Source organism: Equus asinus, chromosome 12 (genome assembly GCF_041296235.1).
Source record: "Equus asinus isolate D_3611 breed Donkey chromosome 12, EquAss-T2T_v2, whole genome shotgun sequence".
Taxonomy (NCBI): domain Eukaryota; kingdom Metazoa; phylum Chordata; class Mammalia; order Perissodactyla; family Equidae; genus Equus; species Equus asinus.
The window spans coordinates 6,785,036-6,808,842 of record NC_091801.1 but is presented as its reverse complement, the minus strand read 5'-3'; the positions used below and the strand labels follow the sequence as shown (position 1 = coordinate 6,808,842).

Sequence of the window (23,807 nt, the reverse complement as noted above, 5' to 3'; positions counted from 1 at the left end):
AACACAGACACACATTCTGTACATCACAGGATTTAAAATGCTATTTCCTTCCAGGGCCACGTGGCAAAGTCTGGATTTTTTTTTTTTGAAGCAAAGAAAGATCCAGTTTCAGTGGGTTGGTTAAATGATTTACTTTGATGTGGCCACTTTGTAGACACAGATACACAGCTCGACTCAGGCTGTGTTGTGGAGAAGAAAAGAAGTGAAACTTTAAAGCTACAGGCTGTTTATCTTTGCTGTAAAGAGGAGACCCAGAGTGGGTGATCTTTCATATCTGAGAGCCGGTTAAGTAGTCTTGGATCGTGTAACGGCAGGTCTCAGCTCAGCCAGGAGTGGAGATGGGAACTGTACGGCGTATTCCCATGGGGATGTCGCGGGGCGAGCGTGGCAGGAGGGAGAACGTTGCGGTGGGTGCCTGCAGTTCAGCCGAAATGCTTAATCCTCAGTTCGAACTTTTACCTTCGACAACATCTGTTACCTTCCTAAATGCTTTGTGTTGAGTCATTTTCAGGGAAATTGAAAAGATGGGGTCTAGATCCTCATAGAACAGGAGAGAAAACAGCTGCAGGAGCTGAGAAGAAAGCGAGATGGATGGTTTAGCAAGGAGTGAGAGCGTGGCGCGTCCCGGCACTCCAGACATCTTGGAACAACCTTGAGGGTTCCACTTCATATGGGAGACAGTTTTGTTTAAATTTCAAAAGAGAACAGGACCTTAGCCTAAATCCTTGCAGCCCAGTTATAGAGTTACGGAGTGTGGGGGGCATTTGGTTTAGGAAGCACAGTGAAAGCAAACCCGGAGGACACATGGTTGCTTTATTTCAGGACTCAGTGGGAAACCACTGGTGCCAAGGGATATGAATATTTAACATTTTCCCAAGGAAACAGTCAATCTGTTAGTTTTTCCTTCCCCAAATAACAAGACGGAGATGATAAGTAAGTGAAAGACACTGGGGACAATTGAAGGTCACTGGATCCAACCAGCTACGAAAAAGAATGAAGTCAGAAGCATCAGAGGATTGAACGCCGTGTAGACAACACCGTAACAATAACTGTAACCGACAACAAGAATCTCCGAACTAAAAACATTTCATTTCCAAAAGCTTCCCAGTAATTAATGAGTAATGAGTAAGAGGAGAGAGTAGGGAATAGGTTTTTTTGTGGGGAAATTATTTTTACCTCAACTTCAAAAATGTTCAATGGGTGTTACTGGACGGACCAGTAAGAGAGTGTAATTCCCTCTCACTGTCCGGTTCTCTACTTCATGGGGTCTCCATGCGGTTACTACGCTGGTCTTCAAGTTACTGCAGAGTCCTTCATCCTGCATTGCCTTGATCATCACATCACACGTACTCATTGGGGCTGAGTAATGACTTACTCACCGGTGCAAATGAAGTTAACGGAGGAAGACGGTGGGTTTTCGGCAAACCCCTTACCGAAGCTTCTCATCAATGGACCCACTGATTAGGCTCGTGCCTGGTTAGTGATGTTTCGGTGGACACTCCATAGTTTTCCAACGTATTGTCACTGGAGATTTTACATCTCCTTACTCTTCCCCTCTCGTGTCATGATATTATATAACATCTTTCACCAAAAATCTCAAAGCAGTATTATTGAATAACTCTGAAACCAACAGGAAATAGGTAAATATTCTATCACTGGTTGCGGAAATGGGGAGGTGGATTCTAAGCTCAAACTGAAATCATTACTTACCCAGGCGCCTTCAAACTCTCTCCTTTTGTCTCTGAGTTTTAATATTCTCACCATCTATCCACAGAGCCAAGCGTTATCTCCCCATCTCTATGCCCCCAAGAGCCCTACATCTCATCGGTTGCCAGATCCCTTCTGTTTTACTACCAGTATACTATGTCTAGAATTAGCACCTTTTTTCTATCCCCTCCATCCTGGGCAAGCCCTCTTCACGTCCGCACTGTTCCCCCTGCCTCTGCTCTTAGCTCCCTCCAGCACAAACTCCAAGCGCCTCAGGCTGCAGCCCCGCACCTCCTTGCCATCGTGTCTGCATGAACGTCCACCCGGCCATCATCCACGCTTTCAACATACATGTTTAGTGAGCCTCTACTATGTGCAAATATACCCGTGGGTGAAAGAACATGGCGGTGAACAAAACGGAGACTGCTGTCTTTACATGTGTTGCTTCTTACACTGATGCATGTTACTTAAACTTTTATGGAGAAGTTTTATAAATTTATGGAGTCAAATGTATTCACTGTTTTCCTTCATGATCTGTGCTGTTTTGTGTGTATTGCTTAAGAAATCTTTCAGTTCTAAACCATCATAAAAATTTCCCATAGCACAATTGTGATTAAGAACTCAGGCCTGGAATGCAGCTCCCTGAGTTCAAATCCCGTCTGTGCCACTAAAAGTTGGGCAGTGTGGTTCCCTCTTCTGTGCTTCAGTTTGATCACACGTCCAAGTAACAGTACTTACGAGCATTTAACTCACGGGGTCATTTTGAAGATTAAATGAGCTACTACAATTAAATGCATATAGAATTGTGTCTGAGAAATAGTAAGTTTACATTATCATAGCGATTATTCTATTTGTTCCTTATGATTCTCTCTCTAACCCATCTGAAGTTTATTTCCATTTATGGTGTAAGTTGGGAATTTTATGTTATGTTTCACATGGAAAACCAATTGTTGCCAAATCCTTGTTTATAATCTTTCAATGGTTTTTCTTCCCTCCTAGAATCACAGGACAATTCCTTATCTTAATCTACTCCCCTGTATGGGATCTGGCCCCGCCTGCTTCTCAGATCTCCCTTGTCACCTCTCTCCACCGCTGGAGCATAGCCACCCTAGCCTCCTCTGTGGTCCTGGAACACACCAGCCTCTTCGTCTCCCCAGGGCCTTTGCACTTGCTATTCTCTTCTTGGAATGTTTTCCTCCCCAAGATTTATATGGCTGCTCCATGTGATTCAGGCTCTCCTGGCCCACCCAGTATGAAAGATATTATTCCTCCCCACCCCACACAAACCAAGGCACTCTCTATTTCAATGCCACTTGGTTTACTTTGTTGCATCTTCTCTATTTTACTCATCACACTTATGATCTGAAATTTGTTTTGATAAATCTCTTTTCTTCCCCCATTGGAGGTAAGCTTGCCTGGGACAGAAATCTTGGCCTGTTTTATGTGCTGCTGTATCCTCAGAATCTAGAACAGGGCCCAGGAAACAGTAGGGACTGAATAATTACTTTTCTCCTGTCCCAAACAGGCTTGCTCCTTAGAACGATAATTCTGGTGACAGCACGGAAGGCTGATGGTGGTACCACAGAGATACTGAGGATGGGGCTAGCTGGACAAGGGCAAGAACGGTGGAGAAAGAGGTCCGGAGGCCTGGCAGGCTGACCGCGTATTGAGTTATTTATACTCGTGTGAGAAGAGCTAGCTGTACCCGGCTTGGAGCCTTGGTGTCGGCTGTGTTCCAGGCCTGGAATAGTCTCTCTGGCTTCTCCTTTTGGTCTCAGCTTAACTGTAACCTGCTCGCAGAGGCCTTTCTGGACTCCTGCATCTAAAGTGGATCTCCAGCGACTCAGGACGGCCAGCTGAGGTATGGAGATACCGATGCCCTGAGAACTTGAACGTGCCTGTCAGTCACTCCAAGGCAGGCACCGAGGCCAGTGGGGGCTGCGCCCCGATGAGGCCCGAGTTAATTCTTCTTCTATCAGTGTTTTTCAGCACCTGCCACATGGTTAAGTGCTCAGTAAATATTTATGAAATGAATGGTTTTTCTGTGGTTTCTTTTGTTTCCCTGTTAACTTGTCTTTCTACTTTGATGTGGCAGTTATTTATTTTTTTTCATTTGGACCCGAGCATCTAAAGCTGTTTGCTTTGAACGACTTGTCTGGTTTCGAAGGCAGCTCTGCCAGGTTGTGAGGCTGTTTATCTCCGTGTCAGATGTTTCTCTTCCTCCCCCCTCTCCCCCGGCTTGGTGGGCTGGTTCTAACTTGGAGGACCTCCCCACCTTGTGACTCTGCCATCGCTTCAGAGATTCACAGGCACAGAGAGGCTTCTGGTTGGGGAAGAGCTCAAGTATACCGTCCTCAGACTTTACAAACACGAGTCCAAGACAGGCTCGTAGGACCACGGATGAGAGACAGCTGTGAGAATTCAAGCCAGATCAAACATGTATTTAGTGCTTGCTGTGTGCAGGAAACGGTGGTGTATGCTATGGGGGGCACTTCAAAGCTAAAGCGTGCCCCAAAGGGCAAATGGGGCAGCTGGGAAAGATACGCTCCAGTCCAGCAGGATCCCATTCTGAGAGGACATCAGGACGGACAGATGGAGAAATCTTGGAGGCAGATGTGATGCCTGGTAGACAGTTGGCTTTGCAGCACCCGTGGTCCAGCCTTGAGATTTTAAGAATCATCTAGGATGACAGCAAATATTCCTTCTGTTCATGAATGGGAGTGGAGAATTCTGAGACCCTAGTTACAGTGAGTCAGACATACTCCAGCCTTTTTTGTTATTCTTAAAAAAACTTCACCGGTCCACCTTTCCACCCCCGTGAACACCATCTGCACCAGGAGCGGTAAGGTCCTGAGTCGTTAAGAAAAAATAGACGCCTAGTGCAGATGCTCAGTACCTCATTGAACCCCCAGGACGAGCTGGTCGGTGGGTTCTACGCTGTCATCCCTCCCTTCTCATGTGCAGACTGGGGCCCAGAGGAGTCCAACAGCTTCCTACAAGTCATCATGGGGATGAGACTCAAACTCAGGCCCTTTTCTGCAGAGTTTGCGACTCCAACCACCACACTCTATCGCCCGGTCATCAGGCACATCCTCCTTCCTGTCACAGTGGTGTGCTGATGGCTGAAATCCCAAGACTCTGGTCATGCACTACAGGCTTCTAAATGAGCATCCTCGACCTTCCTAAACACCAAATGAACTGTAACAAGCTTTTATAGAAAACGGACCTTTATTGCAATTAAAAAAGAACAAAGACAATTTGATAAGTGCCTTTAATTACAATGTACCTGCTATTTACACGTGATTATACTTTTATATACAGCTTGAATAAGGTTCATACATGTAAACTATAAGATATTACAAATGAAAGTCCAGCTTTTTGGGAACATCCACGATAGAAATACTATGGGCAGAAACACACAGAAAACAAATATCCATTTCACTTCCTCAGGTACGATTACCGGATGAACGATCAAGATCTGGCTACAGAAGAGAATTACAAATATGCGTCAAATTGAAACTTATTCTTAACATGACTAACAGTATTGCCATTATTTAAACCTTAAACACAATAATTGGATCATTAAAGACAATATGACTTAAATTTATATAGCACCTTCCTCCCAGGGTTCAAAGCATTTGTATTTACCTGTCTTATCTCATTTGTCCCCATCACATCCCAATGAGGTAGGCAATGGTTGGTATCATTATCCCCATTTTGTCTATGGAGAAACTGAGGCACAAAGAAGTTAAATCATTTGCTCAGGGTCACACAGTAAAGTCAGTGCTGGAACAGGGACCACAGAGCCGTGAGCTCTCATCTCCCAAACCAATGCTTCTTTAGACTAAATTGTCCCCTCTGAGAATTTAATTCAACAGCTCAATTCACTTTTCCAAGAAACAAAAAATGTGCAATTTTTTCTCTCATAAAAATTGTTGAAATACTGATAGGCAAGAAACAAACGCTGTGGGGTGGATGTTAGACTGATGCCACAACTCTTCTAGAAAGAGATTATGGAAGTCTTTTGTTAGCTTTTTTTTTTTTTTTTATCGAGGAGTTTCTTTTCTTGGTTAAAACAAAGTTAGTCTTTAAACAAAATATATTTGAAAGGATGCACCTAGTCACCTACAGATGACAGCATTACTAGCCATATTATGCTATCCACAAACCGGATTTGTTCCTGAGTTTACAAAGGAGAAAATATCTAAACAAGAATTTAAATCCTTGAGATACTCTGTCTCATTTATACACATTTACTGTTTGCTCCCTAAGAGACTCAGAGTGGTAGACAGCGAGTCAGGAAATACATTTTCTGGAGACAGAGAAACGGAAACAGTCGGGGGCAAGGAGTCTGGCCCATGTCACTTAGTTCAAATTTTACTTCTAATCCCTGCTCCCCCCACCCCCTCACCCCTGCCACCCCAGGAATCAAACACAGAGTTGGTACTCAGGAAAAAAGAAAAAATGTCAAAATCGGAGGCATACAAGACTCTCTCAAACGCTTGTTGGCTTGAACATAAAATTCAGCTTTCCTGACATTTTTCGCACACGTCTTTCGCACACGTCTCCCTAAGGGACCAACTCAGCTAACGGTGCTGCCATTTTCCAGGACATCCGTGGGCGCTCACGCAGCAACCCAGAGGAATTAAGCTTCTACTGGGGCTCCGGGACAAACAAGAGAAGCCTTTATTCAACACATAAATGCAAAAAGAGCAAGTGAATTTCTGCAATGGGTCATGAATATCACGTCAAGTTCATTTATGGGTTTTACATTAAAAATATATAAAAACTCAAAGGAATGCTCAAAATCCTTTACAGGCTCACAGGCTTTTAGTTTTCGTCTCCGGCCAGGGAAGGGCACTGCTGTCGCTCGGGGAAGCCTCTGCTGCCTGAATGGGGAGCTAAAGTTAAAAAAAATTTCTCCTCAAGCTTTAAAAAGGAAAAGGAAAGAGTTTGTTTTAAACTCATGGTTTCCAACTTGCTGAGCTAAAAAACAAACAAAACCAAACCAGACATTATAAGAAGATGGTTCCGAACTGCCATCTCCAGGGGCCGAGACTGGCCTGTTAGCCTTAACTGTCCCCTTAAGGATGTCTAACTGGTGTACGAGGTGGACTTTATACATTTAATGTTTAAAAGAAAACGAGCTGATATCTGTTCTGTTAATTTGGAAAAAAAAATTACACCCCTGAATATCCATTCAGATAATTAACTATGATGACTAAGAGGAAAGTTTAAAAAATCAAAAGGAAACACATCCTGGGTCCTCAGGTGCTTAGAAAGGCAGACCTGCAGCCACCGATCCCCACTCTCCTATGTGGGGACCTAAAAGGCCCTTGGTTTCTCATTCCGAATATGAGACAGTTGGCCTGTAAATGGCCAAGTTATCCTCAATATCTGGTACCTCCACGGTTAGATACGTGAACTCTCTGGTTTCCTTGAGACCTGGGACAGTAGGTCAACCCAGTTGTCACAGACATCATTCATAAGCATCATTTTCCGGGGGGAGGGGCTATCATAGCTGCATGGCTGAAAAAGGTTCCACTCAATTTACCTTATGAATGATGAATTCTTACAAGAAAGGGTTTTCTCCCCTCAAAACAATCAGTGTCCTCCTACTCTACAGGTAACTAGTGGTCTGCCATTCCAAGGATTTAGCTTTGCTGGAACTTGAGGAGATGCAAGGCCTTCTCAGTACCTTGTGGGGGACAGTGAGCTCACCCCGTCAGAGCATGGGGCTAATTTTTCCGCATTTGGGAGTTTGGGTCCTCAACAAGAGGTTCTTTGCCACGGCCCTTTGGTGCCAACCATTCTCATGAAAGATCTGGGCAAGAGTGTTTTAGCAGAGCTCGTGACAGACAACACTCAGCATCTGCTTCCCCAGGTGGATCTGTGGCCTTCTCTCCGTGGCCCGTGACGCAGGCAAGTGCGAGCGAGGAGCACTGTCGGCTCACCTCGCATGGTGGGGAGCAGTTCTCTGCGGCGTCTGTGACGCTGAGGATTGTGATGGGATTGAGAAAGACGTGGTGGGACGTGCTGTGGAAAGCAGAAACAGCAGAGCTGGGTGCGGGAGAGGCTTGCGGTGGTGCTCTGCAAAGCGACACAGGGGCATCTGCGCAGGAGGAGCGAAAGCAGGGCTGGAAGAAATAGTGGCCTCATGTCCCCATTCTTTAGACTCACTCCTTTAAAGGACGAGAGTCAGCGAGGCGAAAAATTATAAGATGTTGAAGCCAGTAAGAGATATTTTTGGACTTAAACTTTAAAAATTCCCAATATTGAAAACCAACTCTCTCTCTCTTTTGTGACTTGAACATTTTGTCCATTACAAAGACCTTTGGGGATGAGTGAAAATGCTGCTAAGCGTCATGAATTATTTTTGAGTGTTTTTGAGTATTTTTGAGTAAGTATCCTGAGACTGATCAGGATCGCCTAACAGACAACATGTCACTTTTTTTTGGAAACTATTTTTATGAGGAAAAAAATGCATGAACAATGAAATGCAAATTCCTATCTGTTTAGCTATTTTCATGTTTCCCCTGAAAACATGAGGCATGTTCATACAACACAACTATTTGAAAGGTAACAACATGAAAACATTTTACTGTTGTCAATTTAACATACAGGCATCTGAGGAATGACAATTACCAGCCTTTATAATCCATTATGCAAGGTGACTGAGATAAAAACCAAGCAGAAGACATTTAAAAAAAAATCCATAGTATATAAATGGCGAGCAAAGAAAAATCTAATCTAACTGTATTAAGATAAATGATTACCAAATTGAATGCTTTAAAAAAACTGCCTTCACAACAAAAATTGTATTTCTCGTTTCATCTGACATTAAGAGGAATATGAACTACTATTTCTTAAATAAAATAAGAACCTGGAAAAACAATGAATTACCTTGTAAATATTAGAGAGTGGATGTAAACACAGACTTCAAAATGAGCAGTAGGAAAAACAAAACCCACTTATGAATATTTGTTCTCTTCCCGACCACAATTTTTTAAATTTACTTTGGTAATTCCGGATGAAGACTCTAATTCATCATGGTTTCTGGACTGATCTCTTTAAGTCAAACACTTTCTAAGTGTGTTCGACTTATCTAATGCCGCTGTCAAGAATAATGTATTTAAGAAAGGGTACAACGCAGAGCAAAAAACTACTACTAGAAGGACAAGAAATTTAGAATTCACTGCAAAAAAAGCCATATTTGATATTCTTAGACACATGTTCCTATTTTTCACATCAGTTACTTATTAATACCAACACTACACTTGAACTTTCCCAATTACACAGTACAATAAGCCTGTCAAGATTTCCAGGAAATAGCCATCAGTACCTACTGTGCTTCTAGCTGCCAAAGCTGGGTTGGCCGGGTACCAGAATCAATACTTTCAGAAGAATGGCATCCTCAGATCACACGGACTCAGAGAAACCATCACAAGGAGCACTGAAGAAAATGCCATCGCTCATTTACAACATCCTACTTCAGTCTTGAACGGAAGCTTTCTGACTACAGCCATGTCATCATCTCAGAGCCGCTGGTTTGCACATCACACTACTCCACTGCCTGTCGAGTCTGTGGGAAAACCTCGCGGTTCCCAAAGAGAGTGAAATAAAATGCCACCACGTGACACTGGGCCTCTGCTTCTGCTGCCTGGTGGGGGTCACCTTGCTGTGGCTCCATCTTGGCTCACGTGGCTCTTGTGCTTTTGGACAAATCTCTTCTCGAACACCTATCTGAGAAGGACACCTGGGTACCTTTTCCCCTGTCAGGTTGAAGACGCAGCGAGCCACATGGATAAGAAAACTATTTTAAAATACCACTCTTTTTCAGCTAAGAAAATTATGGACATAATTTAAAAGTATGAATGTATTAATTAGAAAAATTAAATGAGGGCAACTTAAGAAGCTTTTCCTGCAATTACCAAATGAAAACTATTGGAGAACTGTTGCTTCTACTCTGCTTTTATGAAAATAGTCATGACACCAGTAGGATAAACATTCAAAATACGTAATAGGATGGATCCTCATTAATTAAGCACCAGAACAACTTTATAGATATCCACATGTACACATGTATGTGTATATATATCACACATATACATAATATTATATATAGATCTCATATATATAATATTATATATATAGTTTGTTACTGGTTAAAGTAAGTAAATGCTCTAATTAGAAAAATGAAAATCAAATATGAGAAATAGATACAGTGACACACTGAGGTTAGATTTTAGTTCTTTGTGTTGACTACCTATTGCTAATTTAGCACTCAATTAGAATTAACTTTTAGATTTTGAGGGCAGATAAATCAGTAATGGGATTTTTTCCCACAAAGGAGAGTGGTACTTTTAAAAGCTTTAATAGACTTGATGTAATTCAGTGCAGGACAGGAAAAAAATATATGTGGCCAACATATTTGCATAAATAACTTTCTTCTAGAATTTAAAATTTCCTCAAACATTTCATATAAAACAGGTTACACTTTCCTGCTGACTATATTTGAGAAATAATACAAGTAGGATAAAAAACTTTTCTAAACTTTCAAAACATCTGAATAAAAACAAAGATCCTACTTTTAGGCAAGATGTTTAGAATTCTGATTTATAAGACAAAAAAGTTTTCTTAGAACTTTACCTTTTTGTATCATTTCACATAATCTAGGTTATTATAATTGAATCATGATATGGATGTCAAAGTTGAATTTTAAAGATACAGTAAATTCTTTTTTCTGATAATTATCTTTCATACATTTAAACTGTGTAGCATTTAGCTCAAGACGAAACTTTTTAAAAGAAGCCATAGGGTTTTGTCCAACTCAAAGATTCCAGCACAGATTTTCAAAGAACGAAGTACATGCGATGACATTTATGAAATGCTGTATGATGAGGTCAAAACAGTGACGATACATCAGCAAACACATTTGAGTAAAGTACCCGATGGTCTAAGGAGCAGAGCCGCCTCCTGGAGTTCACCCCGACTCTCCTGCCCCAGCCCTCCTGGACCATGCTATCACTTACTCTTTCAGGATTTGTCCTGGAGGGCCTTACGGTTCCTTTTAAAGTACACTAATAACACTTTATAGCACAACTTATTCTTAGCATGGGTTCTCAAATCAAGAGAGCTATTTCAGTGCATATTTTATGGCTATATTGCACAGCCTTTATTTCAAAACTTCTGGGGGAAATTCTGATAATGAAATTTCAAGATGATACAACTATTTATAAGGAGCTTCTCTCTCTAGAAATGGTTTTAGACTTCAGAGATCATACTCACTTCCCTGGCAATAAGTAAGACATTAAAAGAAATAGAATAAAACTTCTGAGTAGGCAGGTGCCCATAGAGGACGTTACCGCAGTACGCAGAACGCCAGGTGTGCAACGTGACACAGCTATCACCATGTACTAGAGGAATCCCACGACGTCAAATTCATTAACAGTCAGCAACGAAATCACCAGGCAAAATGGCGCTTATGAAGGATGTGAATTCAGAGAGCGAGGGCCTCCCATTTTCCTGATAAACTTCTCCCTAATTCAAGGGTATTCTAATCAATGATGTTGTGCTTTCTAAGTGTGTTCAACTTGTTCAACTTGAAGCCTTCATGGGAGACACCAGGCTGATTGAAAAATAATGGCGGCCAATCACTTTGACCCAACACAGCTCACCTTACAATTTCAGAAACATGTCACAGAGCAGTCACAACACTGAACCCTGAATGCAAGGGATGGAAAAAACATGCCATTGAGCTGGTCCCTACAAATCACAAATTTCAGGAGGCTTCATTCTGCCGACTGCATTCTTAGTCATAACGAGTGAAAACAGCAAGATTATTCAATCTGAAAAGTCACAGATGTCACAGTGGTATGGAATAATTGCCTCTTATTTTCCTTTATCAGTGTAGGACAAGCTCCCTTTCTGTAGCCTACACCATATAATAGCACTTCAGCCAGGTTCCCTTTAAAATGAAAAGTGAACAGGTTTCCCAATGTTGGCTTTATAAGATCTAAAGAGATGATTAAATTCAGACCAGGCTGAGCTCTTAATCAGAGTTATTTCAGCCACTGATTTTTGTAAAATGGAGGAAAAAAAAATCTCAATAGGCAATTTGCATTTGCAAGCACTGGATTTCAGAATTCATCACTGTTTTCTTTAAAATGTGACTAAACCTTAATGGAATTATAATACTTTCATGAGGTTAATAATTCAGTCAGCCCTAGTCATATTTTGTTCTTCTTTCCATTTTGACCATTTCAAATACTTTAATATCGCCCACCACAAACCACTGAAAATGATCATTTCTGGTTATTCTACTTATTTCTCCAGTGAGCCCGATGATTTTGACCGGGAGCTCCAAGTACCATTTGAAAAGTTGAGTCTTTAAAAACCTTCAATGTTTTAAACACTTGGTTAGAAAAAAAATTAACAACTACTTGTAAATATCTACTTTATGTGCTTTATGGTGTCTTTTCAAAATGAGAGTATAAATCATTGTACATAAAATCAAAATAGTTAATATACATTTTTTCCGGCATTTTCTAGAAATTAGGTCTTAAACATAAAACATCTTATAAATTTATATAACAAAAATAAGTGTTTATATTTTAATTGTAGATAGATTACCATAGGGTAGCAGTTCACTTATGAAATCCCACACTGGTGGTGTGGCAGCAGAGATGATCAGAAACACACATTCAAGTCCACAGCCCTTCAGAGATGGACGTGATGGCTGCCATCCAAATGTGTGGTCTGTGTGCCAACACAGAGATTAAGGCTCTCTGTTTCGGAGGAATGAGCTCTGGGTTAAAACAAGCATAGAAGTACCACAATATTCATTGAAAATACTGAAAAGGCTCTGAAGAGTTTCAAATACTGGGGAAAAAAAAACTTTTTTGGCTAGAAAAATAAAACAAAACATCTAAAAATGACTTCAAGTCCTTTGGGAGAGGCTGCTGACGTGGAGTGCCAAAATCAGAAGGACTGAAGACCTAAGAAACTCAAGGGCCGTCCCCAATCCTATCCAGGGTTCCGATGCCTGGTTGCAGCTCCTTGAAGAGGACTGGCGAGCTGACGGGAACCAGCAACCACAGTTTCTTACCGTCTTGAAACACCTACGTCGACGGCAATGACCAAGCCTTATGGGAGAATTTCCTTGGAATGAACCATTAGGAACTGGAAGATTTCAAAGGGAAAAAAGCCATACGTATTAACATTAGTAGCAGAAAGGGAAGAAAGGAAGAAAATCCTGGCTCTTCGGAATGGCAGTATTTTAGGCAGGTGGAGGTGTGGTTCTTGATGAGTAGATCTCTTCCTTACATCTTGGCTTTCCTCACCAACAGGACGAACCCACTGACAGCTGGGAGCTTTCCAGAGGGCGGGGTGCACGAGGGAGATGTGCTTGGGTGTGCCAGTGCCCCCACCAGGCAGGGGCAACACTTGCGTGCAGGCAGGTGTGTACCGCAGTGTTTCTGAAGCTGGGAAACAGTCACCAAATCTTCAGCTCAGTTGTCTTCAGTTTACTAAAGCAGCATATAAAGTGTAGGCTGATGTCGCTTCTTAGCTTCCACAGAAGAAATGTCCCCAACGGGCTGGTCATGTGATATCTGGAGCTGTCTTCTGCGTTCCTAGAGCCTGGTGATATCTCTGCCCTGCTGTAGGTCGCCAATGCTCTCGTAGTCATTCTCCTTTGGGAAACGACCAGGGTGGCCATTGGGCTCCAGGTTGGCCTTTTCCTCTTCTCTGTTTAGAGTCTGTATTGCTTCGTAGTCAGGTTCAGGCTCCTCGCCGGGTCTCCCCGCCGGTGGAAGCGTACTGATGCTGTTGGGAGTTTTCTCAAAGTCTTTCACAGTAGCATAGAGATCATTGCAGGAAGAGGGCGACCTCTGAGCAGCTCCTTGGATGGAGGTGTACGTGGACTCTGGCGCTTTAAGCAACTGTCCTGATTTATTCCCTGACTGTCCAGGTTTATTTACTGATGAATACATAGCCGAGATCTAGAAAACAAAGGATGAACTGAATAAACAAGCTTCAAGCCCGACTTCTCTCTCTCCCTTTTTAGTGACAAGCTAGATACTTAGCACTATGGGAATGTGTCCTTTTAAGATTTGTTCTTTATTTTTGCTGATTTTTTTCCTGTTTTTGTTCGGATATAAGTGACATATACCATATGTAAGTTTAAGGTGTACAACATGATGATTTGGTACACATATATCTTGTGAAATGATTACCCCACGGTTAGTTAACATGTCCATTATCATAATTATCATTTCTTTGTGATGAGAACATTTAAGATCTACTCTCTTAACTTTCAAGTTTAATAGTACCATATTGTCAATTATGGTCACCATGTTGTACACTAGATTCCAAGAATTTACTCATCTTATTGCTGCCAGTTTATACCTTTTGATCAACATCTCATTTCCCCCACCCCCAGCCCCTGGGAACCACCATTCTACTCTCTATTTCTGTGAGTTCAGCCCTTTTAGATTCCACATAAGTGTGAGAACATACGTCTCTTTCTCTGCCTGACTTAGCACAATGCTCTCAAGGTCCATTCATGTTGTCACAAAAGGCAGGATTTCCTTCTTTTTTATGGCTGAATAATATTCCATTGTGTGTATATCTGCATATATGTGTGTGTATATATATATATATATATGTGCATATATGAATCATTTGTCCATATATCTCTCTCACATTTTCTTTATCCATTCATCCATTGATGGACAGCTAGGTTGTTTCCATGTCCTGGCTATTGTGAATAATGCTGCAATGAATATGGGAGTAAAGATCTCTCTTCAAGATAGTGATTTCATTTCCTCCAGATATATACCTAAAAAAGTGGGTTCCTTTTTTTTTCCTGCTTTTTCTCCCCAAATCCCCCAATACATAGTTGTATATTTTAGTTGTGGGTCCTTCTAGTTGTGGTGTGTGGGACGCCACCTCAACGTGGCCTAATGAGTGGTGCCATGTCCGTGCCCAGGATCTGAACCAGCGAAACCCTGGGCCGCTGAAGCAGAGCGTGCAAACTTAACCACTCGGCCACGGGGCTGCCCCCGGGTTCTTTATTATCTATATGAATCCTGGAGTACATTAGTAAAGAATAATTATATATATTATCTCCAACTTTGTAAGTAGACCAGTCATATTAGCAGAATTCCATGAAAGGTTCTCTCCAGGTCTGCTGAGGGGAATGGGGAGAGCAGGTGAGAGGGCAGCTTGAGAGGCCCCCAGGACCCGCCCACAGCATCATGTCTTATTTTGTTTCAATCTCAGAATGACATTTCACCTGAAAAGGGGCTCTGCTCTACTGCTTTATCAAAAAGGGAAGAAAACATGTATGAGATGAAATGATTCTCAAAATGTGGGCTTCGAACCAGCAGCAGCAGGATCTAGGAATTTATTAGAAAGGCAAATTCTCAGGCCCGCCCCAGAACCGCTGAATCAGAAACTCGGGGCCGGGGCCCTGCACTCTGCAGCTTCTGACATCCATCTCAGGGCGAGGACCACTGAATTAGACTGATCCACTCTTCCTGCATCACAGTGGTCTCAAGAGTAGTTCCTGGATCCTAGTTGGCAGTAAACATATATGTGTAAAAGCATCATTTTCCATTAATGCTTGACTTCATTGCATACTATTGGTCAAAAAGACATTTACAGAATGGGCTAAGTTTTCTTCAGTGGGAAAATTCAGTCTTATTTGCAAGCAGGAAACTCAGCAATGAAATTAGGAGACAATCAACTTACGCTCTTCCTACGCACACCTATTTTCCACGCACACCTGCTGAGTGTCCCTAATAGATAACGTATCATCTCTAATGTCAAGAGGGATGAATTTTCTTTGGTAATGGAGATTAAATCTACTGATTAAGAGATTCTTTGGGGCTATTATTTTATTGTTAGAAATCATGGTTGGAAATTAGTAAAAATAGCCTTCATTACTTGTACTTATCTTGGCCACAGTGATCGATTCATTCAAACACCCGGGAAATAAATGAACATGCTTCCTGACAGATGCTTGGTTTTCAAGTGCAGAGGGAGATTTTCCTGCTTTCCCGGCTCCCACATACTGTGGACGAAGTTTCCAGCTGGCCTCAGAAGCTTCTTAAGACAGGCCTCTACATGGAAACTGGCCGTCTGCACGAGAACTTTTCACTATGGTGGCTCCATTTTGCCAGGCCTCGACAAGCCAAAGGCTCAGAGTCAGGGAAATAATCTTTAGGAAACTCTTGCCATGTTGCTCTGACCTTTCTAAAGAATATTGAATTAACATTCTAACCTTCGAGGTTTTAGTGGAAAAATTACTCTTAAAGTGAAGAATTATAATTATTTGAATTTAGGAAGAATGAGGAAATCTGCTTTTGATAGTGAAGTGTGAATATATGGAACTTATTACCCCAACGGTGGTCCAAGCCAAAAATGTGGACAGATTATAAAGGGGTAAATCATGGAGGTCACTGACAAAGGAAACCAGCATTCTAGATATCGATGCCTCTCCTTCAAGGGCAACTTCAAGGACAAACACATTTCCCTAGATTATAATAATGAGAATTGGCCCCTCACCAGTTTCTGTTTCTCTCCTCAACTTTCTTCCCCATGGCCTCTGCCAGTAACGGCCCCCCACTTTTTGTAAGTACTGGGGTCTTCTTGGCCTTTATACTATTTTTTGAACTACAGGCTCTTTCATTAACTTGCAAGTTAATATTGTCTGGGCATGAACCTAATGTGCAGAGGGTGTCATTGTAAATCTTAGCTCCAATCCAAGTTTCTCAAGACTTCTGAGATTCCTTCTGAATATCTGCCTTCTACAGCTATCACTCTTATTTTGTATACAGCTTTCTCTTCAAGCCCCTTTGCCATTTAGCTTTTCAATTTTTCTCTTTAAAATCTTTCATCTTCATTATTTGGTCTGTACATCATTATTACGTTCTCATAAATTATTTTCTTCCTTTTTTCTACTTTTCTTTTTATAATCAACCCTTTCCCCATCACTCTGTCAATGTGGGGTCAGAGTCCTTAGAACTCAGGTCTCCGTCTCAGTTTCGACTGTCTAACCTCTACTACATGAATACAAAAATAAATGATTTCCATGTTTCTTTTTCCCAAATCTTCTTCCTAAAATGGATATATGTGAATCATGGTTCTTTATTCTATGTAAAAAATTCATCAGTATAACTAGGTCCAATTTTCAAAAACCACAAATGTATGATTAAGAAGAAAAGGAATTCAAAATTGTACATAGTCTTGATTTATTTTAAAGGATTAGTTTTCAGGTCTCTTATCTATCTTACTTTCTTGTCCCGGATGGGAAGGCTCTGGTACGGTGTGGAACACAGACTAGAGGAGGTCAAAGGAGCTGCCCCAGGCCCCAGGGTGCGGTCACTGCCACAGTCTAGTGAGGGGCGGCCACACTGGAGACAGGAGGGGTGCGTGCAAGAGAGCATTTGGAGGTGGACTTGAGGGGCCTTGGCTGCTGACTGGGTCTAAGGACAGTGAGGAAAATGGGGTGTCAAGGATGACCCCCAGCATTTTGGCTTGTGCAACCAGGCAGATAGACAGTAGGTCCATTTCCTGGGGTAGGAAACAGACGGGCTAGGAAACATCCCCTAAGAAAAGCCCTTCTGCTCCTGGAACTTTCAATGTGGGATTGTGGTCTCTCTTCATATTTTAATAGTCTACTCAGAGTTCTCTATAGGAGGAGCTGTACCTGCATGTGTACATTGTTTCTGCGCATGTACAAAATTCACTATGCTAGGAATTCCAGACAGAAGCTATAAGCAGCTGGACAAATTAAGGTGCACAGCTCTCTGTCTGAGCCTCGCTTGACACAATAACATATACACTGGCTTTCACCATCGTAATGCTTCACTGAAAGTTTAGCCAGTGAACTTTTAGCCCTGGTGCTTGGGAGAATATTCAATCCTTTCTTGTTGGCTGCTACGTCTGGCCAGAGTTCGAGCCTGGAATTGTTCTTCCTGGAGTTACCTGCTCTCTGCCTCCCAAATCCCTCACTGAGACCTTCTCCCTCTGTCTCCCAGATGGGATCAACTTCTCGACACACACCTGTTCCAATTTCCTGTATTTTCCAACCCCCTCTGAGTTTCCTTCTAACATGGACTTCCTGACTGCTGACTACAGCTCCTGTCCTTAATTCCTCTTTCCCATTGCTATCTTCTCCCCGCTCCTTTCTATTCTTTCTGATCCTTCTTTCCTACTTAGTTTGCTTTTCTTGGCTGACCTGTCTCCCTTCTTGTCTCACCATCTGCTGGTCACCCTCTGAGCCATTATAAAGCCAACATCTCCAGCTCTGCTCTCTAAACTTATGTTGAAGAGAGTCCTTCAGCTTTTACAGACAAAGGGCAACATGACTGTGCGTTTATTCCAGGAGAGAAGGTCTGTTCTTTATGACAGGGGCTTTCTGGTTATTTACAAAGCAACAAAACTTACCTCTTCTTCTGTGAGAGTGGGGTCTTCTTCCCGGGACTTGTACGACAAGCAGCTAAATCTCTGTTAGAACAAACACAAACCAAGGGAGAGTAGTTGAAGTCAATAAGCCAACCCAAAGAATCCTTTCTTTTGCACGTTTGGATTATTTAGACTATTGTTTCAATTCCTAATTGTCACTGAAGGATTGATTATCAATCAAGGAATGATAATAGAAAAAAATGATGTTTCTTTATCAAATGCCCGAAATTTAAATTTCTACAGTTTGCATGAGTCATCAGGAAGATTCTTAAGTCATCTGGAGACTTTTCACAGCTAACGGAGAAATCAGCTCACATTCTGTGGTTTGCTCCCTGTGGAATACCCAAACTTAAGCGTTACAGGCTATTGTTTAGAAATTGTCACAAAATAAAACCTCTTACTTGATTTATATAAAGGTATATATATAATCAGACACAACCAGAGGCACCCATGAGTCGGTTCCCTCCATGCGTGTTCCTGTGCTTTGATTTCTGGGATGCTGGCAGGGAATATACCTCCACGCTGCAGAGGGAGCAACAAGCAGAAGAGGCTAAATGTGTGACAAAGCGTCTAGTCTCTCTATTTAATTCTTGGTCTTCAAAATGAAGGAAATAACACTTGGCCCCAATTAGACATGACGTCAACACTGGAAAGAATCCAAGTAAGGTGCCAAGAGGGAAATCTTTTGTCAACATGAGTTTTCAGTATTTTATTACTTGGAGGGGGAAAAAAGTCAAATGCAGCTAACACTAAAACAGCTTTCATCGTTCAACGACCTTGAAAGTGTTTGGAGATATTTCCCAGAACAATGAGCAATAAAAGCCCCAGGATTAGCTAGATTCCCACGCGTGTGAAAAGCACATGAAACAAACACGCTGGAGCCCACCTTGCTGGTTTCACCAGTCCCGTCCATGGCTCCTTCTTCTCCTGCCTTTTTCTCTTCCTTCTGAAGGTTTTCATTTTCATCCAGGAGTTTGACAGGTACAGGCGGTGGGGCCTCCTCTTCTGGATCACATGCATTTCCAAGAATACTCTCTGCATTCACACTCTGTCGACACTTCTTGTTTCTGTCCACCGAGGCGTATTCAGCAAAGTCCGCTTTGCCATCGATCTGGGGCCCTGGAAGCTCTTTCAAAGCGGAAGTTGACTTGGACCTGCTGCTGTGGCCTTTACCCGGGTTTGCGGCGGCGGCCACCTCCTTAATTTCTTTCACTGTTTCATACAAACAGTCCTCCACCATGTTTTCTTGGGAGGAACTATCCTTGAGCACTTCATACGGTCCTTCCATCCCGAGAGCCTGGTCCCCATCCACACCTCTCTCATTGAGCATCGTGTCCACCGCGCTATCCGGAGGAATTCTGGGCAGTTCCCGGCTCTGATGACATTTTGGCTTGCCTGTGCTGTCCTGGGAGTCCAAGAGATCCGAAGCCGAGGTCTGGACTTCCTCGTAATGTTGCATGCAGGTCAAAGTACTGTCTTCTGAAAGAACTAACGTGGCAGAAGCATTAAAAGTGGAGAAAGACCATTCCTTAAATAACTATTCGTGAATCAGATCATGAAAAGTGAGGTTAAGTCAAGGTGCTTGCTTTTTATTCGACTCTCACCTGCACATTATAGATGTGATGACTGCTAGCTGATATTATTTCAATCACAGCTTAGGCTAAAGCCACGCATTACATCTTTCCAACACAATATTTCATACACTGTCTTGGCTATATCTGGTTCACTGCTTGTTGTTACTCTCGAGGGGACTCCTGTAGGCAGAGGATCCAACTTGACCAGGGCATGAAAGCAACATTCCATGGGGCCAAACTGGGGGGGACTGGGCCCCAAAAAGGGGGGCATGTGTGCTGGCCACTCTCCCCGACTCTACCAGCCTCCTCCAGTTTGGAGGGATGGTGGGTAGCCAACCCTTTCACAGGTCACTTTTGTTGGGCAGACGTGATAGAAACAATGGGGCAAAAGTGTACCCTAAGGCCGTTATCCCATAGGGACCGCACGCCCCATGCCTCTTTAAGGTCTTCCTTCCATCTTGCTGCCCCACCCTAACGGTTCTACTCAAATTAGAAAATTCCAAGGGGAAATTCTTGGATCACCACAGAAATGTCACCACATGGAGCTGCTCAGTCATGCCTTACCAAATGTTTTTTCAGGAACTACTACATGCCAGGGATAGTTGAGGTGCTGGAGACACAGCATGCAACCAGGGTCCTGTCCTTCCGGTACTGACACTGTAGTGAGCAAGTTACTAAATTACCGTGTCTCCACTACATAAAGAATATATAATATATACACTATACTATAGATTGCTTATATATAAGTATAAAAAGCATAAGTATACATAAGTGTAAATATATACTTAAACATATATTTATACTGATATCTTCATATATATTTATCGTATATACTCTTTATATAATGTATATTTCTTACATATTAAATGTAATCTTTATATATATGTGCATGTGGGTATTTATAACTTATGACCTTTTAACCCACTTGCTTTTACTGACCATTCTGGGATTCTCTGAGACCCCTGGAGCCCAGAACAGTGTCTACCACACGGTGGGCACCACTGTGTTTTTGCTTGAAAAACTAAACGAGTGAATGAATAATAAAGTGCTCACCTCTCGTCCTGCCCCGCTATAAAGGCTGTTGCTCTTTGCGGGGATTAGAAATAGCATCCCTAAGGAGTAACTGGGGAACGTGACAAGGAAGCCCTGAACCCTCTGAACCTAATAGCATCACCCGCATGTGTTCTAGATACTTGAATTGCAGGACGAGGTCAACTTTTGCCCTGTGGTTCCAGACGTCTGAGGCATGGAGGACAGAGAACCGGCCCTGGAGCGTGAAGACTCTGGTGTCAATACTGACTGTCCCACAGGTTCCTTGTCAGCAAATAGGGTAACAGGACCATCTCCCACCTCAGGGAAAAGTGCTCTGGAAACTGGAAGTGCAGCTAGGACTTTCCTCAGCGAGAGCATCCTCGGCGTGAAACAGGCAGTGTGCAGAGCGACGCCTATCGAGGGTGTGCCAGGGACTCAGACTGCCGCCTTCACATTACCGACCCTCTGCATGCTGACCGTATGATCTCAGGCAGATTATACCCTCCCTACAGCAGGCACACAAGGCCCCCCAAAGACGTCCACAGCCTATCCCTGGAACCTGTGAGGAGGCTTTGTTACAGGGCAATGGGGGAATGAAGGCTACAGATGGAGCTATCAGCTGACCTTCAGCTGAGGGGAATAACCTGGCTTATCCAGGTGAGTCCAGTGTAACTATGAGGGTCCTTAAAGGGAAAGGGGGGCAGGAGAGTCGGAGAGGGACCTGAAGACGGAGGGGAAGGCCAGCAGTCAAGGACGGCAGGTGGCTGCTCGACGCTGAAGCAGGCAAGGAAGTCAGTTCTCCCCGAGAGCCTTGGGGAAGAAAGCAGCCCCACTGATCCTGTGATTTTAGCCCAGGGAGACCTCTTCAGACCCTGACCTCCAGAGCGGGAGATTAAGAAAACCGAGGTTGTGGTGATTTGTTGCAGTGGCAACGGGCTGCAGTTGCCTCACCTCCTATAAATCGTGGATAGTGATGATACCTGTCTTACAGGGTAGTAATGATTCCTCTCTTACAGGGAAGCAATGATACCTATCTTACAGGGTAGTAATGATTCCTATCTTACAAGGTAGTAATAATACTTATCTTACAGGGTAGCAATGATTTGTATCTTACAGGGTAGTTATGATTCCTATATTACAGGATAGCAATGATATCTATCTTACAGGATAGCAATAATACCTATCTTACAGGATAGTAATGATTCCTATCTTACAGGGTAGTAATGATTCCTATCTTACAGGGTAGTAATGATTCCTATCTTATAGGGTAGTAATGATTCCTATCTTACAGGGCAGTAATAATACTCATTCGACAGGATAGCAATGATACCTATTTTACGCGATAGTAATAATACCTATCTTACAGGATAGTAATAATACCTGTCTTACAGGGCAGTAATAATATCTATCTTACAGGATAGCAATAATACCTATCTTACAGGGTAGTAATGATATCTGTCTTACAGGGTAGCAATGATACCTATCTTACACAGTAGCAATGATACCTCTCTTACACAGTAGCAATGATAATTACCTACTGGGTACCAAGGACTCCTATAGTACAGGGTACTAATAGTATTACTATTAATAATCGTAATTTTATAGGGTAGTCATTAGCATAAACGAGTTAGTACACACACAAATCTTAGAACAATGGCAAACAGAGGCCAATTAACAAATACTAGCTTTTCATCCAAATGAGATCAATTTTGCCAAAACTGGTAGTAATACTAAAAGTGAGCAAGAACACATTTCCTACTTTTTTGAGCTACATGGTTTGAAACCTAGTCCTTTCTTAGCTGTGAGGCCTGCGTGGAAAGCTGGTGTTTGCAGAACTTACTGTCACCATTGGTGAGAGCCCCGTTCTGTTCGCTGCTGGCGAGCGCATCCGTGGCCAGGCTAGTAACTGAGCGGCTGAACATCTCCTTGTCCGAAGGCTGCCAAAACAAACGCACGGCACTAAGAATCAGCCTGCAGAGCAGAGGGAACTGTCCACAGCTTTCTCGAAAGATTAAAACAGCAACAACCAAAACCTGAATCCACGACTTAAATTTAAATTGAGTGAAGGTAAATCAAACCGAGTTCCTCAGTTGTCCTAGCCACATTTCAAGCACGCCACAGCCACATGTGGCCAGTGGTTACCGCATCAGGGAGTTGAGATACAAAACACTTCCATCGTGGTGGACAGTCCTACTGGACAGGACTGGCCTAGGGTCTCAAGGGCACTGGGGATCTTTCGAGGCCACCTGCAGAGGTTCCCACCTGATGATCACAAACGGGCTACAGGGAGGTCGTGGGGTATCAGTCCCCTGAGCTCCAGGAGGAGGGGACCGGGAGCCCAGTGCTGTGCAAAACTGACTCTAGCAGCAGCAGCCTTCTTGGACCACAGGTGCTGCAAAAGGTTATTCTTTCTAAAGGTGTGCCACGCCATGAAAACAGGGGGAAGCACCAGCCTTTGTCATCTGAAGGGAAGACACTTACATCAGGTCAAAGATAGTGGTAGAAGTCAATAACATTATCTATTTCACAACCAGCCAAGTCTCTGCTTCAAGGTTCACAAACAGTCATCAGCTAAAAAGTAGATTTGCAAAGACTCCTTATTCTCACAAACACATTTGGGACCCTTGGAGGGAAGAGTGGCATTGACTGTTTCTTTTCTACTGGGCTGGCGTCTGTAGATATTACCTGGAATAATACACCAGGCTGAGCTATAGCTAGGAGTCGTCAGAAAGTAAGCTGGTAGTTCATGGATTTCTTTAAGTACCTGACTGGTCCCACGTAGCAGCCTGAATCATTGCTCATATGATCCGCTCCCCCACCCTTCTCATGAATGCATGGCCTGCGTGACTCAGGAGGCCACACCCAGACTAAGCTCCAGGACACCCCTCTATACTCTTCTAGCATCGCTGTGGGGCTCAGGCAGGACCTTGATGAGGTTGTCCTGTGACTGTGAAGGGGGACCCATCCCTGGCTGCTGGCCCCATGAGAGACTGAGGGCCATGGAAAAGCCGGCAAGGCCAG

General features: G+C 42.9%; 1 protein-coding gene across 4 annotated transcripts in view; it reads right to left on the bottom strand.

Annotated features, from left to right (window-relative positions):
• Positions 1–4,916: 4,916 nt before the first annotated feature.
• PAG1 (phosphoprotein membrane anchor with glycosphingolipid microdomains 1) overlaps positions 4,917–23,807 on the bottom strand; it is a 136,947-nt gene continuing 118,056 nt past the window's right edge. For all 4 annotated transcript variants that reach the window (XM_070481002.1, XM_070481004.1, XM_070481003.1 and 1 more), the window contains 4 exons: positions 22,627–22,723; positions 19,067–19,668; positions 18,163–18,222; positions 4,917–13,709 (listed from right to left, as the gene is read on the bottom strand). In XM_070481002.1, coding sequence (XP_070337103.1) covers positions 13,341–13,709; positions 18,163–18,222; positions 19,067–19,668; positions 22,627–22,723 — 1,128 coding nt within the window. In that variant the 3' untranslated portion in view covers positions 4,917–13,340. The remainder of the gene's footprint in view (positions 13,710–18,162; positions 18,223–19,066; positions 19,669–22,626; positions 22,724–23,807) is intronic.